Source organism: Chironomus tepperi, unplaced genomic scaffold, assembly GCF_022539635.2.
Source record: "Chironomus tepperi strain 1889 unplaced genomic scaffold, CSIRO-AGI_Ctep_v1 contig_85, whole genome shotgun sequence".
NCBI classification, from domain to species: Eukaryota; Metazoa; Arthropoda; class Insecta; order Diptera; family Chironomidae; genus Chironomus; species Chironomus tepperi.
The window spans coordinates 4339282-4360550 of NW_027226207.1; the positions used below are offsets into that span (position 1 = coordinate 4339282).

The 21269-nt window shown below is 31.8% G+C and overlaps 1 protein-coding gene across 1 annotated transcript; it reads left to right on the forward strand.

Annotated features, from left to right (window-relative positions):
* Positions 1 to 8043: 8043 nt before the first annotated feature.
* Positions 8044 to 18917, forward strand: LOC139086089 (voltage-gated potassium channel subunit beta-2-like). The gene is made up of 10 exons (XM_070634401.1): positions 8044 to 9484; positions 12026 to 12096; positions 12162 to 12218; positions 12286 to 12550; positions 13405 to 13532; positions 13621 to 13674; positions 13806 to 14092; positions 14159 to 14344; positions 15093 to 15207; positions 17194 to 18917. Exons 1-10 carry the CDS (start codon positions 9372 to 9374, stop codon positions 17313 to 17315), a joined length of 1398 nt encoding a protein of 465 aa, XP_070490502.1. The 5' UTR covers positions 8044 to 9371; the 3' UTR covers positions 17316 to 18917.
* Positions 18918 to 21269: the final 2352 nt, after the last annotated feature.

Sequence of the window (21269 nt, forward strand, 5' to 3'; positions counted from 1 at the left end):
CTTAATCGATTAAGAATTTAAATTCTGCTTTATTAACATAATCTTCTGTTATTTATACTTTTCTCTGTTATTAATAAAATTAGGTGGGGATGATGATACGATGACTCGTGCCGGTAATCTTCCTAGAGTCAGTAACCTATGCAATATGATATCATAATATCCCGAGTAGAACAGGCTGCGAATATTCGTCCATTTTTCTTGTTATAAACTTGACTTTTGAGAACCTTATCATGAAATGTCAAGTTTGAAGCAAAATTACTCGTACAGATCAACTGTGTTCCAAAGTCTCCCTTAGTTTGTTGAAGCTGACTCGATAGTTTGCAACCGTTTGCCAAATACCGATTCCAAGTACATTACTATGAGTTCTTGGAAAGCACTCGTGATCGCTTGCATTCTATAAAATCAGAGTTAAAGACTATATTGATTGGAGCTTCAAAAGATCTCCTAGATCTCTGTTTCACTCGTATTTTTCGTTGTGCATTTCTTTAGTCAAAGAAGGCATGTTAACAGAACAAATGTCTGATGAAAGTTCCAAAAATAAATATCAAAGTAATCTTTGATTTTTAAGTAAATTTTTTTGATTGACGAATCAATTCAAGAGTTCAATTTTAAGTTTTAATTTAAACAGTGAAGTTAAAAATTGATTTGACATGAAATTGTATTCATTAGAAAATGTAAGTAATTAAAATCATCTGTTTAAGAATGTTTGATTACTCGAATTTGTCTAATTTTTTCAAAATAATTGTAAAAAATCTCTCAAAATTCGAATTTAAAAATTCTGACAAAATCACCGCAACAGATCAAAAGCTTAAAAGCTCATAAATCCAAAGCTTTCAATACAAATTTCAAAATCCCGTTATTCCAATCTCCGAAAAAGACCGACTAAAATAAATTGAACAGAAAATCTCAATGACACATTTTCATTTCTCCAATTGAATCTATAAACAATTGAGCAGATCTCTTTGAAGATCAAGCCAAAAAAAGATTAATTAACAAGCAAGTGATTTCGTTAATGATAAACACTCAATTGCGATATCCCGCATAATGATTTAATCCAAACATTAAAAAAAAGAGTTGAAATGTAAACATTATCTTGTGATATTTAAAATAAAGGTGGACGTCCAACGGAAATGATGAATCTCATTTTCATCACATGATAAAACAGAATCAGAGTACGAGAAGAATTATAAACAAAACATACAGAGAATGTAGAACTGCAATTGAGTAAAAATTGTCTCTCTGACTTAATTCATAAATGAGAGCAGCTGAATGAAAATTAAAAACATAAAGTGAGTCACACGCATGTGTAGAACGAACATAAAAAAATATATCTTTATTTTTTTGTGTGCACAACGGAAAGAAATTTTTCGCGGAATTAGAATTTCTGCTTGCTCTCTCAGTTTTTATTTATCTTTCTAGTGTTTTGGTTTGTTGTGAGTTTTCGTCCTCGATTTTTTTTTTAATTTTTCATATAAAGAAGAAGAAAGAAAATTTTTTTTTATGAAAATTTTTTTCTTCCTCACTTTAAATCCCACTCTAAAAATAATCATTTTCACATCTATATTTTGTGTTTGATGATGATCAGAATTACGTACTCATAAACAATTCTTCTATATATTTTTTTTTGCTCATTGACCGAGGAAAATTGAAAATTTTTGACAAAAAAAAACTAATTTTTCACTCATTTCGCAATCGACTAATCGAGTGAGGAAGTGAGATAGAGAGATGTGTGTGCATAGGATAGATATCCAAATAAGTATAATAATAATCATAAAATTCATGCAAGACAGCAAGTGTGAGAGCGTAATGCGGAAGAAAAAAAAAGTCTCTGACCTATCTACTGCAAAAAAATCACTAACCGATTGCTTGCAGTTCACCCTTGAGATGAAATTTTGTAGATTTTATTATTTGGGTCGATTCCAAACATTGATTCTTAGTTCTTGGAAGTCGTCCTTGAATTTCATGAGACAGTGGAGTGTGGAGTGGGGTTACTGCATTTATGACGTCATGAAGAAAATACAAATCCTCTCTTTTTTCTTCTTTTCATAACAGAGAGCTGTCACTAGTCTGTCTAGATTGATGTGTTTTGGAAAATTGTAGTAATGGGGGTGGAATTGAGGAAGTCTGGACTTTCTCTGAATGTTTTCTGACTGCACGCTTAATTCAATTCTTTTTCTAAAGACACGCGATGTTAATAAGTCAAAACTTAGTGTTCCCAGGACAGTTTGCCTTTAAAATGGAATTGGATTTTGTAGAACCAGGCTAGAAGCTAGAATCATGCCAGTCTAAGGACGACTCTTTTCTGGAGCTCAAAGTTGATTCGGATTTTGCTTGGAAAAGTCGATACAAGTCGACTTCGGACTCTGTTTTTTCTGACTATTCAAGCCGTGTGTCTTTTGGGTTCCTTTACACTCAATAAACAAAGCACCCTAATCCGACTGGAGTTTCACTGGAATTGAGAAAAGGTTGATAAAATCGGTAGGGTCAATAGGTCGACACTCTAGACACTACGCCACTACTGCTGCTTTTCACTGCCATTACCTTCAGTTTCAGTGTTCCATAAACATTAACTGCAATCAGAAATTAGGTCAGGTTCCTTATAACCCTAATAACATTCCTATCTTTAATATTTAAGATATTCTAACGAATCCCTGACGTCATTCTCGTCACTCCCTTAAAATTCTGACACAATTTCTCAGCTAATTCCCACAAAATTAACCTACCATAACTTCCACATGCCCAACTCGCTACTACCAACGATGATGTTGAGTAAAAAGCTATTAATTATATTTATGAACATGCGAAAATGATTTTGAAATAACTAAAAAAAATCGCTTTTTGTAAAGCATCAAAAAGAATTTGCAAAACAGTAAGAATAAAAAATTTATTTTTTTCCTTCTTTCCATGACTTTCTCGCATTAAGGGTGGGATTGTTTGGTGCTAGTGAATGGAAGAGAAAAGTTGAAAAAAAAAAATATTTTTTTTTGTGTAGTTTGAGGGAGGCAATGCGGAAATCAATGTAAATGAAATTTTTCTGCTCGTCTTCCTCTGCTTTTTTCGGATGTTCTATGTAAAATGGATAGTGCTATGGCTTAGAATATGAAAATAATTTTGATAAAAAGGAGATAATCGATGGACAATAGTAATAATGATAAAAATATAAATCGATGCATTAAGCTAAAGAACTTTAGGTTTCATATGAAAATTGGAAATTGATTGAGGCATAAAACTGAGAAGATTCAGAATGAGAGAGGAATTGGAAAAGACAAAAGAAAAAAGCAAGTCGGAAATTGATAAAAAGCCCAGTTGGAAATTGTATTCAATTACTGCTGATTGTGAGACTTGTAGAGCTTATCAGCAGGACGTACTTTTTTTGGGAAATTTAACATGAACGTGTGCTGCCTACTTTTAGTTCTAACTACTTACTGGCCAATTTTTGTAGATTATTGACAATGGGACTTTTGATTAAAAGCAAATTAAAGGACTGCGGGTGGGTTCGAGGAGTTGCTCGTTTGTGAATTCATTGAAATATTTTTTTTTGTGTGAGACTTTTATGAAGGCTGAACGATGACGATGATGACGTTTTTCTTCTCTGTGAAGCAGTGGAGCATACGCTGTTGTGAGATATTGGAGAAGACAATTCTTTTGTTAAATTGAGAGTCTGCTTTCGTTGCTCTAATTTTTTGCGTAAATTGAGCTGTTGTCTGAAAGTTGTTAGACAAGCATAGGTTGGGTGATTTGATGAATATGATAATCTATAGTCCAGACCTCGAAGTCGATTCGAATTTTGTTTGGAACCAAGTCGACTCTAGTCATCTTTTTCACACAAAATTCCGCTATAATCTGGTCAATTTATTTCGTGCTTAAGCAGTGACTTCAATATTTTTCAATCAAAATTCAATCGTGTTACCAAAAAGTCCAACTAAATGGCGAGAGGATGCTTCATTCCAGCTTAGTATCAGTTTTAGGCCAAGTTCGTCTTTCTATTGACCTGACGCCGGATTTGCATATTTCTATATCCTGATTCTGAGTTTTATAAGGTTTTATAAGTCTCTTACACAGAATCACAGACGTACCATCCGTCATATTCTGTCAGAATATAGTTTTGACTTAATAGAGACAATAACTTGAGTGTACTCGAGTTATCGATCCCAAGGGTCTGTATTAACAGCCTTAAAACGAAGAATCCTACTTAATACTCTCTTTTGGACGTCATATGCTGAGAAAATTAACACTGCTTGCATTTTAAGTGTTCTAGTACTTCTAATTTATCTAACTTAATGATCCTCAACTTGATAACCTAATTAGACTCAACGCCAAAAAAAATTATCTTAAAAGCCCCAAGTCCTTGAACTTTTTGAACAGACTGCTTAATAAATCATCTCGATTCCACTTAGCAATAATATCAAATTATAGAAAGAAAGAAAATCGACCGCAATCATGCTCAAAAAATTCTCCTCATATGCAGCTAAGACTCAAATTACAGCAATGAATAAGTATTGCTATACTTCAGTCATTTCAAGTGCTTTTAGATTTTTATTACTCTGTCAATAGCTGCTACGATACTCATTATAAAGATTTTATCTTCACATAAAGAAATGGCAGCTTGCGGAAGTTCAAATTGCATCAATTTTATAGCAATTTCTGCTTCTGTTTATTTCTTATTGGGATTGGAGCAGCAAAATTCGTAAATGGTATGAAAATTGCCTGAAAGGGTTTCAAACCAACAAATAGACATAAAAATTATGTAAATTTAACTCACAAAAATAAACTACTCAAATTTGAATATAATTCCATGCCCCCACATTGATTTAATTCTCGATGAATCTCAAACAAAAAAAGGAGGAATCGAAATGTACAATAAAAAAAATCACTAAAATGCAAAGAGCGATAATTCAAGATCAATTTTTGGGCAATCAATTTTGTATTATGTGTTTGTCAAGGATAAACTGAGTACTTTTCTCACTCTCCTTATCCTTTTTGGTTCTCACAATTTTTGTTCTCTTTCTCTTAACAACAACAACTAGAAAAAGTTTCTGTGTTTTTGTTTTTCTATTGGGGATTATTCGGTTGTGATGGCTAGACTCTTGAATGATGTCTCTCTAGACTCTAGAAGAGATAGGGGATCTGGAGTTGGTTTCTTTGGTATTGCAACGTGTGGGGCGCGGTACAGCTTGATGGTAAAACTTGATTGCAGCCGAAGCTTTGATTAAGGATTGAGTCTATTGATCTTTCTCTAGATGAGTATATTTTGAATTATTCTCTTACTTCATTGAAACTAGAGTCACAAAAATCTAGTCGTTGGTGTGGTGTGACCCTCTAGGCTACCATGGTAGTGCCCTAGAGGATCCTAACATAGGAATTCAGAATCCCATCAAAAAATTCCATTAAATTTAATTCATACTTTAGTTTAGGCGTCCGTTCGCCTAAACTACTTCGTTTAGTTTATATCCATTCGGGATGAACCTACTCCAGTCAAAAGTTGAGAATATAATCTAGTGGGAGTCCATAAAGTCACAAATCCTACAAACATCTCCCGCACATCATTCTCATGTATACTTCTAAAAACGGAATCACATAGAAAGCTATCATGCAATAAACATCAGTTGTATGTCATACAGTGAAGCCTCACATCAAATTCAATCAATCAATCATTAATAAAGCAAATTATAAATGCACATAAAAAAAATAAATATTTTTTTGTCATCGTCAATTTTTAATGTACATTTATTCTGACAAACATGTACGACTTGTGCGAGGATGAATATATATTTAGATTAATAATAATATCGATATGATAATGGATATTGTGTGTGTCATGCACCGCCACTGGATAAAATGAGGAAGAGAAAAAAAAAAATATTTTCATAAAATTCATTGATTTTTCCTGACTTTTCATATAGCAAGCTCCGTGTACATGTTATGCACGCTCTTACTCACTCTCTCCTTTTTTTGTGTCTTTCTCTATCCATTTCTCTCACTCACAGAATACATATTTTTTTTTGTAGTGTGTTCATGTTCACTCGCATTTTATCGTTACTGCTGCACATGGACGGCTCTATTCTTGAGAATAAGAAGTGCTTTTCATTCCCCATATTCTATTCTTTATCGTATAAAGTAACATCTCGTTGCTCATTTTCTTTAAGACTATAAGAACCGAGTCAAAAGGAAGGACTTAAGAGGAAAATTTCCTTTTATTCTTCTCATCCTCTTTTCTTATCTTTATTTCATAGCTGCATACACATAACTGTTATTTTATTTTAGTTTTTTTTTATGTGTGAAACTGAAAAATTTATAAATGAAAATTGCTTAATTTTTTTGAAGCTCTATCCTGATGTGTGTAGAGTAGAACAAGTGTTGATGCTTTAGGTCAAATAGTGATATACTCATTTTAATTTCATGAGATAGGATACATCGTAGAGTACTCGTGGAAACTTTTGTGTTATTGCATATTTTTTAATTGTGTTTGTGGTTTCAAAAACTGAACATTATGAGTCTGATGGAAGTGCTGATAATGTATGAGGAATATTGTTTTTTTGTGTGGAATTGTGCAACTTTTTGGAAGAGGAAAAATATTGTTGGAATAAATGTACAAGCTCCGTTTGAGCTTTAAAGTGAGAAGTTTGAGATGAAGTAGGAATGTAACTACTTTAGGATCTTGAACTAAGGACGTCCTACTTCAATATAAACATTCAAACAAATTAATAAAGTGTCATAGAGCTCCATATCAACTTTGTTCTAAGATTAAGACGTCATCTATGTACGAACCCTCATGACGTCAATCATTTAAAGCACAGGAAGATCTTACGCTACATAAAATTCCATGTCTAGATGTTTCTCCAAAAATTCCTCAACATAGAGTCAAAATGACACAAAAATCCCATTTTTCAGTTCATCTAAATGTCAAGCCCCAAAAGAAATTTAAAGGAACATGTTTTTTGCTAATTAAATCCCATAGGAGCCATACTACCTTCATTAATTCACAAACTTTGAAAGCCTAACTCACTAAGAAAACTAACTTCCATATCGCATAGAAAAATTACCATTAGATTAATGCTAAGTTATCACTAGTTCAAGGAAGTCTACTCATAAATTTGCACCCTTTGTTCTTTATATTTTCCTTCCAACCCAAACATGCGAAATAACAATAATAATAACATTGTCCAAACAATGCGTGATCGGTAAACATGTTTATATTTCATTCGGCTTTAGCCGCAACTTGAACATTGCTAGCCTAGTTTCAATGTTGAACAGAATAAAAAAATCAATGAATATCCTAGAAAAGCCACAAAGCAGATGTCCTGATATTCTGTCCATAAAAAAAATTGTTTTTTTACAACACCTTATTCTACATGTTTCAATGATTCTATTCTCAATATTAAAAAAATTCCAACACCAAAGTGGCCTTCTATTGTATCCACATCACTCAAAAATGACTGCCGGAAGGTCTATGTACAATTCAAAATGAACAAAAAAAAATCCATACATGCGTTCTGTATGATTGCAATAAACACAACTTTTCGTTCCTATCTTTCACTACACATCAATCGATGAATTGTGTCTGCAATGAAAATCATCATTTCCATATGAGAATGCTGCAATTTTTCGTCATCGTAAAGTAACGAGAATGTTGACATAAAGTTGATTATGAAAGGAGAATTGAGGATAATAAGTACGGCTATGCCTATAAACTTGATTATTGAATGACTAAGAGCTACAAACTCTTTTTTTCCTCATGATGATTATCGGCCATGACATCGACTAATTTTCAGTTATTTCCGGAAACGGACATTGACAATTTTCATTTTCTAAATAGTTTGCTATAGTTTTGTTGATTGTTGAGGGGAAATTGGGGTTGGAGGAATGGGGTGGGGGATATTTATAGGACATTTTAGGAGCCTTAGGGGTCGTTCACTTGTTACATTCTCGAGGGTAGGGTTAGGGAAAGGTCGATCTAAAGTAAATAATGTCTAGTCAGAATCAGACCATTTTACACTTTTCTAGGCATGCAACTTTATCATAACATTAACTAACTCAATGCTGATCAATCAATTCATCTTCTACCTTTCCTTATTCAGTCCCTTAATACAATATACCTTGAAGGCACATGACGTTGAAATGGTGAATCATCTGACCTCGGGCTGGTGTGACTTTGGTTGAATTTACTGTCGCTGGAGTGACGCTAGGCTAGATCCTGATTTTTCACCATTTCTCCGCCATGTCCCTTCCAGTATAGATCATACCCAGTCCAACCTAAACCTCAATAGTAACATTACCTCTTTATTTCTATTCCACAGATATGTGCTTATGTGAATTATACAATTAATACTAATAATATAATTATTAAAATAATTATAATTAAAGAGAGAATATATAAGAAGTTCCATGTATCTATAAATCCCGTCAATACACTTGTGTGTACGTGTGTGTAGATGAAATAATTGTGTGCATATAGTGCAGATATAAAAAAATAGATAGAAAAGTTTTATTTCAATAGTTTTTTGAAAGTTTTTAATTTTGTTTTATGGACAAAATTCATATAAAAAAAGACAAACAAAAAAGGAGGAAGTAAAATAATCAATAAACAATTCTTAATTAAAAAAGTGCTTACAAGTAAAGAATTACATGAGAAAGTAATAATAGTTATGCCAGAAGTGGATATGCCTTTAATAATAATGTGAGAAAAAAGTAGAAACTACGACAGAACGTGCTGCAGAAAGTCAAATTTAATATTTTTTTTCCTCCTCTCCTCTTCATCGGTTACTTCCTTATTTTCTCACTGGATTATCAACCAATGAAGTGTGCTCTACTTTCCACTCTACAATTTTTATGTTATTGCTTAAAATTTTAATTTCCTCTTACATCGCGTAGTGTAATTAAGTGCTGCAATGTGCTATATATAGCTAACGGATTCAGAACATTGTGCTATTAATGTATGTAGAATGATTTTACTTATGTGTGTGACTACATAACAAAGTGAACAATAAGAAGGTACAAAAAATATCCTTTTTTGCCTACCAAAAAACTTTCTGTTTTTATTCTTCTTACGTCCTCGTTACTTCTTCGTCCTCCTTCTTCTTCTTATTCATCTTAGTTCCAAAATTTATTGATATTTTCATAGCACATGACAGAAAAAAGTGAGAAAAAAAAATAAATTAAAAGTGATTTGAATAAAAAATAATAAAAATAGCTTCGTAAAAACCGTCGAATTTAAGAGAATATCTTATCAATAAATATAAAATAAATTTTACGAGGATTATCGCATAAAAAGAGGTTTTTTTAAAAATAAAAAAAAGTATAATAAGAGTGACAGAGAGCACATATAGCACAGGTGCATTTGAATAGAAATAAAAATACATATAAAATAAAATATGTCACTCGCTTTATGCCAGAATACAGACGATAACAATAATAACAATAACCAGGGCCAAATGAATGAACAGCAGCAAGGAACAGAGGGCGGCGGTGATGTCACAATTTATAGGTAAGTTCAATGCTGAGTTTATGAGGCTTTTTTATGCACATTGCAGTAGATTTTTCTCTGCATTCTCTTAGAACTGCTGTAGTCTACATAAAGTCATTTAGTTGATTTTTTGGAAAATTATTTCGAAACTTTTTAGGACACTACAATTTAGAGTATACAAAATTATGCAAAATTTATCAGTCTAAAGAGGTTATTGGGGAAAAATATTTAAATTAGTCAACAGCAAGTCATAATTTTTCATTGATCCCAATAGACTTATCTATGTTTTAAAAGCTCAAAAGAGGAGATAGGAAATAAAAGGTTTAGCTTTGAATTATTGAGCAATTCGACAAAAAACATTAAGTATCCAAAGCAAGTGGGTCAATATGTTTGATATGTGAATGAGTTTATGTGACATGTCAGTAGAATATTGGAATTTTGGTGCTAATGAACTGCAGAAAATTGGAATTTTGGGGTACAACTGAAAAATGCAGGCCTGAGCATCTAAAATGCAGATTTTCTGTTCCTGGCCGAATTCTAGTTTTGTGTAAGCAACATTTTAGGTATCAAATTAGAGTTTGTGTCAGAATTGAATTTGATGCCTTAAAAATGAACAAAATTGCAGCTTCTACGTTAGCATAAGGGCGCTTTTAAGTCATTTTGACGTTTTGTCTTCAACAGTGCAGAAGCAACTATGTTGTGACACTTGAACTAGTCTGTAACTTTTAAAGTACAAGCATAATTTCAAGACATTAATTTGACACTAGTTTATGAGGATTTTAAAGTGTTCAGCATCGAGTTAAAGACTTTATCAATCCTTTTAATGGGACTTCTTGCATCATTAAATTTGACACTCTAAACAGAGCAACTTCAAGTACCTCAATATTGCTACGCCACTGCTGAATGTTCATGTCATTATATTTATAAAACTAGATCAAGTATTTAATAATTTCCAGGTATTGAATCGACAGTTGTGCACATATATGAAGCACTCTTCGAGTCGATGACGTGACTTCTGAAAGAGTACCTCATATATGAGGGTGAAGTTGACTCTACCTTCTCATAAATATGCCTCAACTGTTAAATAATAAAAACTTTTTAAATACTGAATATTTTATTTCATTTTAACTGCAATTTTAATGCATACATTATACGATTGAAAGGTTAATCTTCAGCTTAATGCACCGAATCGTCAATATCTCTGAATATCACTCCAAATTTTCACCTTTAAAAATTGCAAATCCATAATTAAATGAAAAATTTTTCCATTAAAATACATAAAATGGTTATTGCTTTATTAAATTTTAAAGGTGCATAAGTGTGGGCATGTGATAATCCCATCGTACAAAATTTATTACAGCAAAAGCTTCTTCATCACAGCATTGAACAACAGCAAAAAAAGAGATTCATTTGGACACCACTGGCAAGGCTGTTTTATAAGATTTTTGTGTAAATGTGTACACCTAACAAGAAAAGCCTCATAAATATCAAGAAAAAATTCCATATAAATCCTTTAGAACAGCCCCAAAAAATACCCATGAACATATTTAAACCCTCGAAATATTTTAAATTATTCACAAAGTCTTAAGGCTTTAAGGAACGACAAAACAAAAACTTACCTTTTCTACCATCCAACTAACATATCCCTTTCGTTAGATAAACTTTTTCTATTAAAAGGCTCAATACCGCTTTTAAATCAATTCTATCATCCACATTTATGCATATGACTAATAACATTGGCTTACAACTTCCGGCACTTGAAAATGTAATATAAAGTCATTAACCTCACTTTCGTAATTATACATCGTTCTGCTCTCTCGCTTGTATATTCTTAATCACAGCATTTAAAATTTAATTAGCAGTTTCATGCCTAGAATTATTAATGAGGTTGTATCGTGTCATATATAGTTTCAATAAGGGAATTTTTGAGTGTGGTGAACTATTTTTGCAGTAATAGGGATCGATTGAATGGTTTCCTATTGGGAGGAAGTTCTAGACATACTCGGGTGCTTGCTTTAGGGGTCTCGATCGGCAAGATGCGGTTAATTTGGGATGTGACATTGGAATGTGCCACATTATGGTGCCATTAGTGCGCTTCATCTCTTGTAGTCAACGCGACGATGTGTCGGTACCCTAGTGACTGCATTGTGACACAGAAGCATGCATCTATAGCTGCTAATTGATTATCAAGCCCTAAACCTCATTTTTGCTTAATAGTGTAGTAATTGGATACAACCTGATGCATATAAGGCTCAAAACTGTCCAAACAGTCTAGCCAAATGCATTCAACCCAATTACTACACCGCTGTTGCTTATCATATTTGTTGTGAGAAAAATTCCCAAAAGATTTACAAAAATTTAGTGAATTTTCCACAACTGTGAGCGTAAACATGTCAGAAAATTCATTGATGAAGTCATAAAAAAAATGCGAAAATTGTTTCTTTGAATTTTTACTGACCTTTCTCACACAATTTTTAAATAGATAGTCTCATAATACTTTATGGTATCCGATATTATTTACAAAAAAAATTTTTTCTTTTCGTAAAATTTATTTTCTCGTAGATTGTGCGCACCAATCGCAAGTTTAGACTGCATGGAGGAATTTAGTGGAAATACGCTCGATTTAAATATGGGTAATTTTGTTCGATTGATTACCTCACAAAATATTTATTTGTAATTATGCTTGTGAATATTTTAGGTCGCTCGATAAGTATAGGATCAAAGACATCATTAAAGCAAGTCTCGTCGACGCCAGGTATGACGGCATCATTGTCATCTATCATTTCACACGTAATGAATTTTTATTTAATATAAAAATCTAGGTCTACGATATAAAAATCTCGGTAAAAGTGGCTTACGTGTATCAAATGTTGCCCTCGGCACATGGTCAATATTTGCAAATGGCATCAGTGAGGAGCAGGCGGAAACAATCATAAGATTGGCATATGATAGCGGCATTAATTTATTTGATCTTTCCGATTTGCATTCAGGACCTCGTGCGGAGATTGAAATGGGAAAGATATTAAAGAAAGCAAACTGGAAACGAATGACTTATGTTGTGACAGTGAAAATTTATTGGAGCATAAAGTAAGTTTATGATGATGATGCTATTTATTATTAGGAATAATCGTGCAAGTTGAGAAATATGTGCATCGAAGTGTGAATCTATATTTAAGTATTGAATCGATTTAATAATGGAAGTTGAAGAAGAATATTGGGAATGTTTATAATTCTTGTGGCTTGTTTGGTCAGACGAATGTGAATTGATGCTACTCGTGCAGCACACTTGATCCTCTTGAGGCTAGTTTCACGTCGGATTCTTTTTAAATCCGCTTTTATGTCTGTCTGGATGTAGATTTATTTTTATTTGTGGTTTTCGAGTTTTTTGAGGATTCTGTGAAGCTACATTTACCTTGATTTCTTTGTTAGTGCAGTGTATATGGAATAAGGCTTTAAAAATGAAGTATTAGTCTGACCTAATTCCTCCTTGAGATCGGATACGGTGAAATCCAGCTTTTTTGTCCTTTATACGCTCTGTGATTTATGGAAGATAAATTGGGATCTCTTAAATGACTCAAAGACAAAGGCCAATATTATGCTGAATACTGACTCTGTCAACTTCAGACTATCATTCGACCTGGAATTCACTCGAATCTGAGCACAATATGGCTAACTCCCTCATAAGTGTAGGTTCAAGCTCAAAAAGTCAATAAACCATCGATTATACCTCGAAAAATTACAAATTCCCATTCAAACTTCCAATAATTACACATCAACAAATCAAAAAAACTTTCTCATTCACAAAACCTAACGAAGGCAGTCACTAGTGTACATATGTTTATAAATTTTCCAATCTTATCATTTCAATCCCGCCCTATATTTCATTCCTCCATCTCCATTCTCATTTCTCATACACATAACGTATGTCTATTTCTCTACAGAGGAGAAGAACGTGGTCTATCGAAAAAGCACATTATCGAGAGTGTACAGGCAAGTCTGAAACGTTTACAACTCGATTATATCGATATAGTAATAATTCATAAGGCAGACTCAATGTGTCCTATGGAAGGTAATTAAAAAATTTCTCAATCAGAATTATTGTCTTGATTTTTAAATAATTAATATCTTAATTATTCATTTATTATTTGTTGTTACAGAGGTTGTACGAGCAATGAATTATGTCATAAATAAAGGATGGGTTCTTTATTGGGGTAGGTTGTGTCACATACTGCTGCTGTAATAAATAAATGTCATACATATCAACTTGTGGACACACACAGATTTATTTTAAAAAAAAAATACATAAATTAAATGAATAATTGACTATAATTCATCATTGTAGGAAGCTCCAAATGGTCAACAACTGAAATTATGGAAGCCTATACAAATTGTCGTGAATTTAACTGTGTAACACCGATAATGGAACAATCGGAATATCATATGTTTTGTCGTGATCGCGCTGAGCTTTATTTACCCGAAATGTATAATAAAATCGGTGTTGGAATGATGGCATGGGGTCCCCTTGGGATGTACTTAACAGAAAGTACCGATCGTTTATTCTTTTCAAAGGGTTCATTACGTTCAAAAACACAAAATTCATCATGGACTGAGGATGAAGTAGCCAAAGAAGTAAATCCCATAAGCTATTTATTTTATTTAACTCTATAAATGTCACGTTTATATTTTTATTTATAGGATCGTGTTGAGGAAGCGAGACGTCATTTAGAAAGAATTAGAGACTTGAATTTATTAGCCGAAAAACTCGGATGTAGTTTTACACAATTATCGATTGCATGGTCACTTAAACATGAGCCTGTTCAGTGCTTACTCATCGGAGCTAAGACATGTGAACAATTGACGCAGAATTTACAAGCTTTACAGGTGAGTTATGGTTGGGATTTTTGGGAGGATGTTTTCGGGATTATCAATTTATGACGTCTAGCATTTGAGTGTTTAGGGAAATCTACTGAGGTTAGTTACTAAGTTATATTCTATGATATAGTCAATGTCTGTCAATGGATATAGTCAATGGCATACTAGATACATCCCAAATTGGATTTCCAAAAATGTGTTTAATCTTTAAAGCTGTCAAATAGAAGTAGCTTCATTTTTGTATTGATAAAAGAGCATAAATCGAGCTTTAAATGCTCCATAGAGGAGCATTCTTCATTCGTACCAATCGAAGCTCACCCAGAACAGCTTATTGCCCAAAAATAATCTCGAAACCTATCAACAATCACTTAATATCCACGCAACTCAGTTTCAATTACGCAAAATCTAGTAACGTGACACCTAATGTGTCTAATTGGCATGTACGAATCCTGTCAACTGTAATTTTTCCAAACAATCGACTATTTTTTCAATTGTAAACTAATTTTTAAGTTTACACTCAGTGATTTTTTGTAATACTATTAGCAAGTAATTTAATCGAATTAGATATTGATTGATTTTCTTCCATTTGACTAAGCATTAATTAAACTGTTGCTATTTAGTCATTAGTTCCGATACCTTGATCAGTAATTTATTCAAAAAAATATCAAAATTTAACTGATTTGACCTTGTTGACCGTGAAGTGGCTGCTTGTAATCCTAATTGAGTATTTGTTATTTCTTTCCGTCTCTACTTTTAGTTGTTACCACGCTTATCAGTATCCGTAATGTTAGAAATCGAAAGAATTCTCGATAATAAGCCAGTTCGTCCACCAGTAATTTCAACATTGCAAATGAGGGGATTAGTATCACATGGTAAATATGCTATTCATGTATGCTTCAATCATTTTTTTTTACTTGAGTTCAAATATTTGATTATTTAACTACATGTGTAGCTTTGGTAACGTTGATGTCTATAAAGTTTTATATTAGATAAAAATCAAATTTTTTGGTATAGAAAATTTTCCTAATTTAAATTTGCATGATTTTCACAGAATAAAATTTACATGAAATTAAATTTGGGGTGGATTCGACTGATAATTTTACAATCTTGATGGAGCAAAAAAGTTTCATTCAAAAAAATCGATGCCAAAAATCTACTGCAACACAATGAGAATATATATGGGCCAAGTTTAACGTCCTTGAAGTGAAGCAGAATAATTTTTTATCATTAAATTGCCGCATTTTAGGTCAAAATTTAATAATATCTTGAGAATAAAAGACAGACACAATGTCTAGCATTATTTATATGATGAAGAGTTCAAAGCATTCACAAATGACCGATTTTTTAAGTTTTTTGTGGTTAAATTGATAGCAATTGGACATGACGAGTTAGACTTATTGACGGTACTCATGCCAATGTCCTACAGATTTTCTTTTGTCTTCATTTCTTGCAGTTTATGTCAAAAAGGAATGGGAATGATTGAGAATATTGGAGATGGGATGAGTCCTGTTGGACGGGAGTTTCGGTATTATTGAGTGTTATTGAGAATCATTTAGGGATCATAAGGGACCCAAAAAGCACAACGTAGTCATTAAGGTATTGCTACGTCATCGTATTGGCCCTGATTGGATACTTTGCCAGAATGTCTAGTTAATAACTTGACCTACGGTCGACCAATGACATTTTTTTCGGAACGATCCATAAATTATGTCAGCAATCGACCGTAGAGTAGCTATTAACTAGACATCATGTCAAGTTGTCCACTCGGGAACGGTAAGACTCGAAGTTGCCTTAAAGACACCGTAACGGCTGATTTCGACTCATTTTTATGACAAAAAAGGCGGTTTTCCTCTTGGTAATGCTTGGGGTATTAGGTTGATCGCTGTACGACTGCAGCAATCGATTCTTATTAAAAATATTTGAGCTCAATTAAAAAAAAAAACTTAATAAAATTTTTGTAATGTCAATTTCTTTCTATGTATTAATATCAAATTCTTCTTTTCATGTTTTAATTAAAAATCCACTTTTTTTTGTATTACCTTCCATATCGTTTTATATTCTTTTATGTATGTAAAGTCGGACCCGAAATCGTAGAGAACTGACTTTGTTGTAGTGCCAGCGCACAACATCTTGCTTTCCAATTAATTTACTTTCAATTTTCGATTATGAAATTCTTACTTCGATCTCAATGTGACCAATTGTTGATTACAACTTCAGCCTGCGTATAGCCATAGTAAAATTTATGATTCCGGATAAAAAGAAAAAAAAGTTCATAACTGTCCACACATGAAACATATGAAAAACACACATTAGGCATGAATCAAGTAATATCCGAGCACATGTCCTGCACACACATACACACATTGTACACGAAATTTTTGTTATATTTTTTCAGTATGAAAGAATGATAAAAAAAAGACTGAAAATTTGAAAGAAATGAATGAAAAAAATTAATTTTTGGTCGTAGTGTGTTGTGGATCATCTTTATTTATCTCCACAATTATCCACAAAATCCGTATAAAAGACTTTTGTTCGGTAATTCTTCTTTCCTATCAATATTTTTTTACCTTAACTTTTTTTTATCTTGCCTCTTTTTTAATTCCTTTACTATTTTTAAAAAAATAATCTTTTTAAAAACGGCTGTAAAGCGTCTTAAATAATATTTAAAAAAATATTTCAAATTTATTTTATTAAATTCCAAACTTCCTTTAAAAGCTTCTTTTCCTTTTGGCTTCCGCAAAAAAAAAAAAAACTTTCTTATTTCAATTCTTCTTCTCCCTCAAAAATGTCCTAATGAAGTTTTGACTTTTTTTCCTCTTCTTTTTTCTTTTTTTTTTTTGAATTTTTCTTCACACCAGATGCACTGGGAGAGCTGACCGGTGATCCAAGCGTGCCAGATTCTGTACGTGGCGATGAGGAGGAAGAGATAATTGAAGAGCAAAAGGAAGATGGTAAAATGGGGTTTTGCGAAATTCAGTGACAAAAGACATCACCAACAGATAGTAAAAAATTTTCTAAAAAAAACTTTAAGCGATTAGATGATACAAAGAAGAAATTAAATTTATCAATAACGAGAATTGATGAGGAGCATGATGATGATAAAATTCAAATAATTCCTTTAACTGCACCAATGAGAGTGAGATCACCACTTGGTTATCGTTCATCATATAATTTAGATGACAAACCTCAATTTTCAAGTCCTTCTAATAATTTAAATGTGACAACGTCAAAGCCCACAACAGTTCAGCTATCGTCAGCAAATATCAAGTCAGTTCCACGCTCAACGCCGCCAATTGAAGAGCCAACAAGAAAAACCTCAATTTTGAGTTTCAAATCGTTAAGCTTAAGTCTTAGCATGTTCAAAGGTAGTCGTGCTCGTGCATCCGAAGGTCATATTGAGTCACAGCATTTAAAAACTATTGATGAACCACGAAAATCAATTTTTAAAATGGATATTTTTGAAAAGAATCTTAAAAAATTCATTTCCAAATCAACGGAACCAGAATTTCAATCATATTCAGAATATACACAACAAATGCAAGAAAACGTTAAGCCACGACGTAATACGATCTTTAAATCACAAAAAATTTATGCACGTCGCTCTTCAATGTCTGATATACCCGATACAGCAGCCGGTGGTCATCGACTTGTTCATTTGGATCATGGTAATGCACCAAGTCATTCGCAAACAAATTTAAAGCATGAACATCATAAGAAGTATGAGTATTACCGATATGAACATCATAAGCCACAAAAGTCACATGATAAGACAGCCGAAGTGCTAAAGGAAGTACGAAAACGTAATTTGGAGACAGCGAAACGAATAAATGCTCCACGTCGCATCAGTACTGCATATTAATCGCACATTTTTTTAAAATTAAATTATATCCGTAAACTCTTTCTCCCCCTTTTTGATTCTCCACACGAAAGTTTTTTGAGTGAATGGATATCTCTTTTTTGAGTATAAAAAACAAGTTACTTCTTATATATCAATAATATCGCAACGAAAAAAAAATACTAAAAAATAATAATAATGATAAATTTTTCAGTTATTTATTGAAAATAATGAGAGTAAGGAAGAACTTTTTATCGTCATTTATGAAAAATGCTCTTATCAAAAAAAAAGCGCCATAAAATTAAATTAATGAAAAAAAAAACTTTTTTCTAGACTTTTTAATAAAAAAATAAATAAATTAAAAAAATTATTATATTAATTAAAGAATGAAGATTTATTGAAACCCTGCAGCTTTGCTCTAGTTACGCGTTCTTAAAGAATTCTAAATTATTAATCGTAATGAAGATGAAAGATGAAAATGATGATGATGATGATGAATATGACTTAATACAATACAATAATTAATTAATTGAGATTATGAAATGATGATGAAAAAATTATAGCAATATTTGCATTAATATATAGTTGATGATGATATTTGTATTAGTGATAATTCAGCTGCGATTGTGCTGATGGGGAGGAAAAGGTGGAATCTTAGAATCTTAGATAGAACTTATGTTACACCTATCAGATGTGATTCGTGAGAATTGATTTTAGAGACACCAAAGTGACAATTGAACTGTGATTTAGGCATGAATCTACGCACTCGTACGTAAGGCATACTCAGATTGTATCAAATAGACTAAATTGTCAAAGTCTGAGAAAAGCACGACTATCTCAGCTGAATTTCCAATTTACGATGTAGAAGTGCTTCTAAGACTAATTTACAAACTTCCTTACATCTCTGGTCGTTCAGATCAATTGCGATCCATGACCTCTCTTAGGCTTCTCCTAAAGCAGGCTCTTTGTTGCTAGCTTCCGTCTGTTTGGTTTTGGTACAAATGAAATTGATACCTGCACTTGCCAGAGCTAGAAAACGTTACACTGGAAATTAACTTGGAAATAGGATCTCTGGCAATAGCCAACCAAATCTCTCAAGGAACCTCCCCCATCAGCATATGGCAGAAACTTTTTAATATAATTAAGTACACAAATACACATTGATTTCAAAGTAAAGTTCAATTAATGAGATATTAACACTAAGTCAATTTTAAATTATTATGTAAAAATTATAACTTTGTTTGTAAAAATGAATTTTTTGTGTAATCCCTAAGTTCTTTTAAGTCCCAGCTAAATAAAAGAAGCAAAAAACATATTGAGATAAAAAATCTGAAATAAAGAAAATGAAGACATTTTCTAATAATAAAAAATTGATAAAAAAAATTGTGAAATGAAGCTGATGACGTAGTTAAAGATGACAAAAAAAGTGTTAAGCAAAAGAAGCTATAGAATAGATGCAAAAAAATAAAAAAAGAAGTGGATTTCATAAAAAAAAATTCAAAAATGAGCCTTACGAATAATAAAAGAAACTATAAAGATGAAAATTACAGTAGAGATAATGATGCAAAAAATTAACTCGAAAAAAAAGTAAATAAATAAAAAAAAGCAGTTGCCCGAGATGCAGCTACATCACGATATAACTACAAGAATAACAGCAACACAATACTGGTGATTAAATAAATATAAGGATTAATTTAATTATTATGTCGAAATGAAGTTTTAAAACAAAAGAAGTAAAAAAAATGATGAAAATAATAATAATAATGGCAGAGTTTATAGCTAGAAAATTAAAAAAACAAAAAAATAATGCAATTAATGATTTATTACATTATTAAGTCATTATATTGAGCAAAAAAAAGTAAATTGTTTTCTTTTTTATGAAATTTTAAGGATGAAATAACGGAAGAAAATTAACAAAAAAATGCATAAAAGTGTTTTTTTTTGTGATGGATGTGATGGTGGTTGGAAGTGGAATTACTTCATTAATTATGCAAAAAGAATTTGAGGGTTTTTGAAATTTAAGTTTCATAAGAATATAAATTTAATATTGTCAATCTTAAAATTGTGCAATTTTGACTTAAAAAGTTTCAGAGTTAGACTAATTGAAAATCTTATTTTCACTTAAGGAAGGATGGGTTCAAGTCCCAAAATTTACAGATTTGAATTTATCCAATTTTTCGATTCAATTATTTTTGTCAACTTTTTTTAGAATTTTGTTTCCAAAAGTAGAGATTTTCTCAATTTTGTAGCAAAATTCCTGCAAAACCCAGTCTACCCTCAACTCTAACAACCCAATCACCAACATATCCACTTAAAAACACACCAAAAAAATAAATTTTTTAATAATTAAACAAAATCTTTTTCCTTCGCTAAAAAAAGCTTTTTTCAAAAAAATTATTACTTTCTTTTAGGCTCGTACATACATAGCATTTTAAATTAAAATTATATAAGAAACAAAAAATTATTTATTGAACATGAAATGTTTGAAAATTGTTAAAATATTTATTAGGGTGATATTAAAAGAAATGAGATAAAAAATTTTATTTATTCTTAATATTTACAAATTTTTCTTGTTTTTCTTTTAATTAGAATTTTTGAATAAAATGGAAATTTTTCCGCTTTTTGGAGATGTGAATTGATGGAATGATATGGAATTATTTCAATATGGAAATTGAAGAGACATTCTAGGTTTGAAGATTTGACAATATATAAGGTATTTAGTTAGCTAACGAAATGAGTGTAGACTTTAAAGTCGAGAAAGTTGGCAAAGATTTCTTGAGAGATGTGCATCTCTGAATGATGATGTTCGAATCTTCTCCTTTGATTTTTAAATTTTAAGAATTTCTTGATTTTTTGAAGAATTTGAAATTTGGAAAGATTTTGACTCAAACTTTGCAAGTTTCTGGATCAAGATTGAAGTTGAATTTTCAAAATTTCTATAATAGATTTTAATCTCAAAGGCATAGATGATTTTAATGTCAGATAGCCAAATGTTAAAATTTGATTTTAATATAAAATGTCTAAATTAATCATGTTTCATTCAATCAAGCTTGTTAAAGGCATCTAAAGGCTCAAAGCTTGAATTCTACTCGAATATTG

Excerpts from the sequence above, each read along its gene's own strand:
- LOC139086089 (XM_070634401.1), top strand. The coding sequence starts at position 9,372 with ATGTCACTCGCTTTATGCCAGAATACAGACGATAACAATAATAACAAT. Across the intron at positions 12,097-12,161 it reads TACGCTCGATTTAAATATGG|GTCGCTCGATAAGTATAGGA; the intron begins GTAATTTTGTTC and ends TGAATATTTTAG. Across the intron at positions 12,219-12,285 it reads GCAAGTCTCGTCGACGCCAG|GTCTACGATATAAAAATCTC; the intron begins GTATGACGGCAT and ends ATAAAAATCTAG.